This window comes from Lolium perenne, chromosome 1, assembly GCF_019359855.2.
Source record: "Lolium perenne isolate Kyuss_39 chromosome 1, Kyuss_2.0, whole genome shotgun sequence".
NCBI classification, from domain to species: Eukaryota; Viridiplantae; Streptophyta; class Magnoliopsida; order Poales; family Poaceae; genus Lolium; species Lolium perenne.
Genome location: NC_067244.2, coordinates 75,027,892 through 75,037,685, shown reverse-complemented (window position 1 = coordinate 75,037,685; position 9,794 = coordinate 75,027,892). Strand labels below are relative to the sequence as shown.

General features: G+C 40.7%; 1 protein-coding gene across 1 annotated transcript; it reads right to left on the bottom strand.

Moving 5' to 3' along the window:
• Positions 1-3,562: 3,562 nt before the first annotated feature.
• LOC127293502 (uncharacterized) lies at positions 3,563-9,321 on the bottom strand. Its single transcript, XM_051323141.2, has 7 exons — positions 9,043-9,321; positions 8,117-8,425; positions 6,374-6,585; positions 6,248-6,296; positions 6,022-6,111; positions 5,838-5,900; positions 3,563-5,679 (listed from the first exon to the last, which is right to left on the bottom strand). The coding sequence occupies exons 1-7, from the start codon at positions 9,208-9,210 to the stop codon at positions 3,991-3,993; spliced, it is 2,580 nt and encodes an 859-aa protein (XP_051179101.1). The 5' UTR covers positions 9,211-9,321; the 3' UTR covers positions 3,563-3,990.
• Positions 9,322-9,794: the final 473 nt, after the last annotated feature.

Genomic DNA, 9,794 nt, shown 5'->3' with positions numbered 1-9,794 from the left:
ATTAAGATGCAAAGTCCATGTTAGCTTTATCACCTTCATACTCGAGGATGAGTATAGGTTAAGCTTGGGGATGTTGATGCATGTAAAATGCATACATGAACTTTGCATTGTATTACTTATATTTCAATCATATTTTCATCATATAAGGGTTATATCATTGTTTTATATTGATTTTGGGGATATTTCACAGTTTACTTATTTTTCTGGAATTAACCTTGCACTGTCAGAAAATCCCTTTTTCTATATTTTGATGTTTTAGGGCCTCAAACGACGTCCAAATCACCTGAGATTTTACGAGGATCAGTTTTTGGAAGGAAGGAGTACGAGCCAAGGAAGCGCAAAAAAGGAAGTCTGAGGACCAAAAGGGGTAGTCCCACGCGGCCAGATTCCTTAGCTGTGTGGGGTGCCCCATCTTGGCCCTCGAGCCTCCGATGCCGTCCGTTTTCATCTTTGTGCCTACGTCTTGACCTTAAAACGTCTATAAAAATACTCCCTCGATGCCTTTCGGAAGGGAGCACCGCCGAAACACAGAAACACGAAAACAGAGACCTAGAGCTGCAGATTGGAGGGAAAAACTCTGGCGGGGCGCTGCCGGTGTGGTCTCCACCTCCTCCAACGACTCCACCATCGTCACCATGATGAAGAGGGAGTAGTCCACCCCTGGACTATGGGTTTGTGGAAGTAACGTATGTATCTCTCCTCTCTTTGAGGTTCACTAATTAGCACCGTATGAGCTGCTGAACATGATTACGGTCATCTATGTAATACCTTTGTGGTGGATCTTTTTATGAGTTAATATATGTTTGAGATTGCAATAGTTTTGTTTCAGTTATGAAAGTAGATGCATATTATGTACCCCGTTCTTATTTACTTGTTCATATAACTAGTAACTTGTCATGAAACATTTATGGTGCAATCATATATATCAATTCTAGTGTTCCATTATCTACCACTTTATAAAAGAGAGAGTGCATTTGTGAAACTATTAACCCGGTCCATTTTTTATCATAAGAAACACCTTTCCAACACTTTGTACACACTTTTTATTTTCAGCCATTTAAAAATACAAAAACACTTTATTTCTTGCATTCACAATACAAAACCCAAAAATATCATCCATTATTGTTTTCACCATCCTTGCACATTTATTTACCATCATTTGCATATCAAGTTGTTTTCTGGAGTTGTGCAAGTAGAGATCTATCCCACTAGTTCCACACACCACACTGTTTTCTAGCACCGTTGCATTACCATCCATATCATTGCATATTTATTTCTTGTTTGCATTTATTATATTTTCACATCTTTGCTCACACCTTGTGCTTGACAACCACTTGGTGAGGTTGAGGGCACAAAACATTTTACTTTGTTTTGCAGGTCTCATAAGAGAAGGATAAGAAGATAAACCCTTAACACACAGTTCCCCGAGAGTTCGATATTACCCTCGAGTCACCCTCGTGGGGAAAACACGTCTTCCACATCTACAAACTCTGCACTTGGAGCTCAACCTAAGCATATACACTCTACGCCCATCACCATTCTCATCACCACCTCATCGGCATCACCACTAGCACCACCACTGTCACTCCACCACGGCCACATCATCATCACCACTTGATCATCTACCACATCGCAACTTGATGTCATAGTTAAAATGTTGGATGATTCACCCTAAGGTGAATCCATTTGGTATATGATTCAATTAGATGTCCCAAGAAAGAGTTCATGGAACATAAGTGAGAGTAATAAGAAAATAAGAAAATCTAAAATTTGAGAGAGATCAAATGTTGAGCTAGTAAAACTTGATGGTAGACCATGACTTAGATCACTGCTGGGAATAGCCATATGGTAGAGTAGTAATTGATAGCAGTAACATACATAGGAATGTCCAAGTATAGTAAAAGCCACCCAGAACTAAAACAAATAGCAGTAACCATAGAACTCTAAGCCCTAGAATAGCAAACCCTAGGAATGCTATAGGAAATTTTCCAACTATCAATTACATTGAAACCAATCCAATAGAATCGTAGGGAACACCTTAATATCCTGGAACTATAGGGAAGTCCAAAGCAATTAAAATTGAAAATCAACTTAATAAATTACATAATATAAACCTATCAAAGTCTCTCAAATCCTTCTACTGCAAACTACAATGCATATTAATTAAATCATAAAACAAATAAAAGGAAACCCAAATTCTTGTTGGCATTGTCCAAAATAGACTAGATGACAGGAAAATAGGTAGCATGACCTTCCATTTTTTGGCAAGTCACTTGGAGTAAAACCTCTGAGTCAATTGACCACCAAATTCATTCTCGTTAGCAAACTAGGAAGTCACCAAAATCTAGTGAGTCAACTAACAGCGTGTGCTCAGTATCGACACCACAATCACTTAGGAACACTATAAATAGAGAGGCTAGGGCAACCCCATAGCTCACAAGCACACTCACTAGCTTAGACTAGAAACACTCGCGTAGCTCTCTAGAGAGAGATCTGAGAGGGATAGAGAGCAAGAATTGAAAGGAGAAGCTGGAGGGGAAGGGCAAGCATCAACTACCCATCGGCAGTAAGGAATAAGAAGTGATTTGCAAGATCATGCAATAATCTATGCAATAATCTTGTTGGTAATTTGTTTCTGAAATCTATACCAACTTCAACATTCCATAAATATTTTCATGGAATTGGTATGCGACAGCTTCAAAATTTTGCAAGAATCGGGGAGAGTATCTTCCTAAACTACTTGTGTTTAAAGCATCATATTACACTTTATTTCCCTCTATGACTTCACTATAGAGGTTCTCAACAAGGTTTTAATGACGTAATATCAACAAAAGATGATATGTCATACTTTCTGTTTTTTCCACCGAGATTTTTAGGGAAGTATACACAAAATCTATTATTCTCTAAACTCTATGAGTTTTTCCATTTTACAAGGCTTTTCTCATATTAAGTTAACAAAGAGGCAATATCAATTATATGCTATCATTTTCTCCTTATTTTCTTACTAGGTTTGGAAAAAAAATTAAAAGCATATCTTACAACACTCCTCATATTTTCTCCATATGGTTTTTGGAGGAGATTATTCCAAAGATGTTTTTTTCTATAAACAAGAAAAGATTAGGGAAATATTAGGATTTAATTAAGGGGATAATCCTCGTGTTGTTTCTCTATATCTCATATCCTTTCTCTCGCACCTCCATATACAGACACGTCCCTATTCATGTGCCTCCCTTTATAAAAATATGTTGATTATCAATGAAATAAGAAATTTGTCTGTCGTTTCTCTCGTTTACATCTCGATTATTTTTCCTGCTGAGCAAAAGAGAGAGACTCAACTGTTACAGTGTATACAGAAACTGTGGAGATCTGTTGCCACTAGACCTGGTCAAATACTTAAATACTTGCAAATGTTTGCAGAGTCTAACTTTGTCTAGAGAAGTTCGAGCAAGTTAAAGGAATTGCACATTCATGTTTCTATACTCAGGTTTGTTGAATTCATTTAAACAGCCAAAACATCCAAAAGAAGAAGAAACTATTTTATTGTAGTGGAGCACAGATGATTGTAAATGAAAAATAAAATAGGCATTGCATTTGGAGCTTGTATGAATCCAGAGTGACGTGGCAGTTTCTTGCCACATACAGTAAATATACAGGAACCTGCCTACAAAAGTCAAGCAGCCTGAAAAGAAAGTGAAATCAAAGTTACGCAAGTCACAAAATCATTGGCAGAGTTCATGTAATATACCGCCTACCAATGGCTTCGACCAAGGTATAACTAACCACAAACATGGCATTGTTCAGTGACTATTTCAAGTTTCATCCTTACTTTCTAGGTTTTGAACCAGCACAAACCAGTACAAAACGAAACTCATTCAACCCCCACGGTCATCTACGCAGAAGACGTTTTCTCAAAGCAGCGAACCACAGATCAAAAAATGTGCACTTCTCCGTCAACCAGCTTGCATCAAACAGCATCTGCACAAAAATAATTTACTTCCTTCCATTGCTAGAAAACAGCTTCTGTGCTGCACCATTCTTCCAAACACCTCGCACAGGCGCACCAGTGTGTTGGCCTTGTGACTCCCTTTCTGGTCGCTCAGGGCTCATATCAGGACGACTAAAATCAAGCGTAGCCAGAGAATTATCACCTAATCGGGCTCTGAGAAACTTTGACGTCTTCTTCGATTGTTTACTGTTGTTGCTGCTGTTGCTCCCTCCTACCTTGCTCACATCTCTGTTGGCGCCAGACACCTTTGAAATGGCACCAGGATCACCGTCTAGGCTCATATTTGTACCAGATGATGACCCTCCAGCTAGTGGGATCCTTCCCTTGGAAGATCGATAATCGCCCTTTGAAAGCACAGCAGCCTCACCTTCCTGGGCCATCTTGTCTGACTGAAGCTTCCTTACAGTGTCCATAAAGCTATCAGCTAGCAATTCACTTACCTCCTTAGCAGGAACTGTTTCTGTCTCAGGAGTTTTTCCCTTCCCCTTATTTTTACGCTTGCTCTCTTTCAAGGTAATGGTTTCACCACTGGCATTTTCTTGGAAGCTTTTAAAGCGCATATTGGTGTAGTAAGCATCAGCAAGTTCTTTCTGCTTCCGAGGGTCAGGCAGCAACCTAGCCATTTCAGGAACAAGATGTGATATACCAAATTGCTCCACATACGAGAGATACTCTGAGGTATCAATGACGCCTTGACGGTATTCACTAGCAATTTCTTTAAACGCAGAGAACCTATCCTCGTCCATCCCTAAAGCAGCACGCATTCTTTCAACCAGGGATTTATTGGCTTGCCGAACATCCTCCACAACAGGCAAAGTTTGGCTGCTTTGCTGTGGCAGTTGGTTTTTATTGCCATAAGCTGTACTTGATGATGGCTGGACAGAGGGCCCACCAGAAACAAAATTAGGAGTAGAAACAGAGTGCTTCATCTTGTTTGGACCTCCGGAATTCCATGCTGAGCCGCTGGACGCAGGTGGCATGACCCCATTTTCTCGTATTGATTGAGTTCCAATCCGAACTTGAGAACCAGAGAGAACTAGCCCCTGATCAGGTGTAGGCCAGGTCTGGGTGGAACTTGAAACATGAGGTACTATTTCAGGATTCTCAGCTGTTCGAGGCCGAGCAGAATTGAGTACCTTCACAGTGCCCTTACTACGCTGTTGAAGCCTTGATGCAAGTGTGTTCTTAGCAAGACTTTGCAGCCCCTGTTGCGTCGAAGCAGAACCTTTGTTACTTGACCCAGGCAAAGGAGGGAATAACGATTCATCACCAAGCCTGGCAGAACCCCTTGAGCTCTGATTAAGAGCCAGCGCATACCTTGATTGCTGCTCTGAAAGGGCAGGAAACGAGGTTTCATCAGGAAAAGCGTCCATCCTAGCATCAGGAATATCCTGGTCTTGAAGAGGAGGAAAAGACAACTGTTCAAGCACACGGCCATTTGCTGAACTTTGGCCAGTTTCTGCCCGCCCCGAACTAGAACTGACACTTAATGACTGCAAAGGCCCTGCAATACTATCAACTCGACTTCCAAGGGCATGGTCTGCAGTTGTACTGCCATCCCGCACAGACAATGAGAAATCCCTGTCAGGTCTGCCATGGTAAGCATTACGACCCCTACCTCTGCCACGCCTTTGATCTTGCTCATTTCTTTGGTATATAAAACTGGTAGGTATCTGACAATGACAAATTAAAATGTTTTAGTCTAGAGCAATATAAATGGATACAATGATATTGGTACTAAACTGGCATACTTCAAAAAAAAAAAAAGTGGGGGAGCTAAAGCACAAACAAAGAAGTGAAGGAATTAAGAGGTCTTGAACCATGAACAAACCTGAAGTGCAGCATTTCTCTGAGAACGAGACATTCGCCCACCATGCTCCATAGCATTATGCCTCTGTAGAAATGAACTACTAAGTCAGTATAAACACAAGTAACCCAGTGGCATATCAAGTGATAGGGAAGATAGTAGTTATACACACTAATGCTACTAAAATAACAGCTTGATCTAAACATGCCTTGATCTCTGTGTCACTCTGGAAGACAATAAACTTCTTGGCCAAACATGCTTCATCTTCACAGAGGAAATGATCTTTACGAAAATGCATCTGAGTCGATTAACAAATGAAACATATATCAGAATGAGTGAGCAAGTGACAGATCAAAAGAAAGGGGCTTGAAACATAGAAATCAATAAGAGATGGAGATTTGGATTCATCAATTTGGACAAGAAGTCACAAATACCTCTAAATCATCATAGTTCCGGAAGTAATCATACCGTGTAGGATGCAGCCTGTATGTGATCACAATGTCAGCAAATTTAAGAAGTTTGAAGTAACAGATTAGACAAGGACAAAGGTGTAAAATTACTTTTGACATATGTGGCACGAATAGTGTTCTCTCAACATATGTGTGTAAAGCTCATTATCTCCATACAACGCATTTCTGCAAAATTCACAACTTGGGTGTCCTGTAAAACCGGCGCGTTCAACCTCATCAGAGCCATCCACCTCAGAGTCGCCTGTTTTTGTATGCTGAGCTAACTGTGTCCTTGTATAAAGCTTCTGCTCGCAGATGAATACCTGCTCAGCATATCAAGTAGTTCAGCAAACAGGGTCCCAAGAGAAATAATAACACAGCATCATATTTCAAATATATATCTACTAAAAGGGAAAAGGGGTGAGAAAAATTTAGGCCATGATTCTGTTCAGTTTTAGGTAATACAAAGAACTCACAAGATTCACCGACTCTGTATAGAATGGCACAAAGTGATCAAAACTAGCAGTCAGACACCACGCGACTAAACAGAAAAGAATTCTAAAACTCATCAGTTGTCCATAAGTTGAGGATAAAATAGTACTGTATGTATTATTATCCTAATAATCTATTAGGTTATTACTTTACACTGCATGCTGTGTGTCAAAATGCATATAATATAGAAACAACCTCAACTTCAATTAACAACAGAAAAAAGATCAACTCTGACTCCTAATTATATATCATATGAGTAGAATGTTCCACATGCCTCTCAGGTTGCATGTCACTCAAAATGTTTCTGCAAACAATTTATCAATGAAGTATATAACGGTTTATGTGAAATACAAATGTGTAGGGTACAAATATCTAGCTATGTTAAAAGTAGCTTACATATTTCTGGCAATCAAATGTTCAATACCTAATTACCATGTTTCTGACAAACTTAGTGACAGATAGCATACATGGGTGAGGATAATTAGACATACACTGACAATACCAAATGTTCAATACCTAATTACCATGCTTCTGACAAACTTAGTGTCATCTGTCCCATTACACGAAATAAACAGTTGATAGCACAGTTTAACTCTGCTATTGGGAAAAGGAATAAGGTCTCAGTGTCCTTGAACAAGATTTATGGATCCAAGTATTCATAAGAAGAATTACGGAGCTGGGTACAAGTATGCATAAATGAGTGTTTAATATATTTGATCGATAGTGGGCAAGCACTCAGGATTATCAGGTAAAGTACTCAATAAAACCAGTAAAACAATTTCACTTCTTCTATCTCCAGCGCCAGAAGTTGCTGGTGCCGCACCTTGTCTCTACAGAGCTGAAGGCTGCTACTACCTGCTGTTACAACTCATTCCCAAAGGCAGCTGATGTTGCTCCATCTACTAACTAACTATAACTATCATCTGCCTGCCATTATATCTTCATTTCCCAAAGGTGGATGATGTCGCTCCATCTATTAAGCACTAACTACCCTCATACTCGCAGGATGAAATGCTGATTTCACTTCTCCACGTATATATAATCATATCCCTTGTTTAATGAGCTGACCAAGTAAGTACTGGTTACCAAGTTTTATAGCCTCTCATGAGTCATAACACAACGCAAAAGCACTACAAGAGAACCAACAAGTAATTATGAAAATTTCTGAGCCTTTAGATTCTACGCTTCATAAAATTACAACAATAACATCAACAATTATGTACCAATAAATTCCTGGCCTTAAATGTACTGTCAAACATTTTCTGATTTTCATGTTAACTTTGCTAATGAAGTAGAAAACCATCACATACAGATTTAGCGTCCTAATAGAGTAAGAAAGCATTATGTGGTCGAGAAATTCACCTTTCTCCCCTCCAAGCAAAGACTGCACATATATAACCTGTGCTGATGGAACAAATGTCCTTTAAGCTGATCAATGCTCCTGAACCTGCTTCTGCGCTTTGCTTGCGGTCCCTGACCAATCTGATCCTCAGCATTGTCACATACACTACAAGAAAGCCGGCACATGGCCCTTATCATATTATACTGATCAGCATCATCACAGTATGCCTTTGTATCCTCATGGTACCAGTACTCCCCCACCTTTCCTTCAACTGCCCCAGTGGGCAAAACAGAGAAATCGGAGATGACCCTGGTGTAATCTCCCATTGCCTGTTGAAAGTTGAAAGATGGAAGGTGAAATCCATGAAGTTATAAAAAAAAGAATCCAAAATAAAGGATGCCTAGTTCATCTAGTACTCATGTTTTGACATGTGACTAATATACTCTAAACATAAATGCACTTAATCAGCGGTGGGGATGCAAAAAAGGATGTCCCGTAGGCCTCCAGGAAACAGAACTTAGTGCAATGCCATACAACACAATAAAATACAGGAACCATGGCACCCAGTTAACTCCGAGAACCAAATCTCCAACCACAAGGCAAACCAAAATTCTAGTAAATCATAATAAAGATAGTAAGAAAACAGCTTCCCGTCCTGCATAGTGGAACAGAAGATAGGCTGATAACCCAACTTTGCCCTAACAAATCCATAGACTGAACTAACTTGGCTCGTTAGGAGACGAGGCATCAGAGCATCATGCATTCGTGCTATTACTTAAATTTTCACCATCCAAATAATCGAGAAAAAAAACTCAACAGCCATCTAGTCAACTAGCAAGTATGCGTATCCAAGTACGATGAAACCCTAGGCAATCAACGAACCCGAGATCCACCCCCACCACAGGTCAATAAACGAATCGAATCGAGTCGGGCCGTAGCGGCGAACCTTGGTGACGAATACGGAGGGGCAATCCGTCTTGCAGATGCAGCAGAGGGTGTCCTGGAGGACGAAGCGGAGGCGGACGACGCAGGTGGAGCAGACCTCGCGGTGGCCGCATGGCCCGTAGGCCACCCATTCAAGCGCGTCGGCGCACACCGCGCAGCTATCGTCCATCTCGGCAGGCGGCGGAGATCGGGGGCAGCGGAGGTGGGATCGGCGGTAGACGGCAGCGTCAGCGGCGGCGGGGCGGGGAGGGTTAGGGTGGGGAGGGAGGAGGCGAGAAGGTTCGAGACGATGAAGCGGTTTGGTGTTTGGTGTTTCGCGCACGGGGGGCCTTGTGCCCAGTTTTATTCCACTCCAACTCCAATAGGGGGCTTTACCGTGTTTTTGTGATTTGACTCCTTTCTAAAATTAAAATTAAAACTGGAAAATTAACTTCCATCAACCTAGAAGCTACAAAGCTTGCACAGAAAAATGGAGCATCTGATGCCCGTTTTCTTTTTGCATGTACACTCTAACCTTAATCTCGTGAGATTTTTCAAGGGACTGAATACAAAAACTTGATTCGACGAGTCTCGTTGTCGACGGAAACATCACCTTCCATTGAAAGAAATATTATGTCTATCATGAGACCAATGGTAAGAAAATCGGTAATCGTTAACTGCTCGGTCGGCTTGAGAGTAGTGAATAATCGAAATTCGGATGATTAACTGATTTAAGTCAGTTATTAATCGATGAAACCTACAGAAATTAGCATC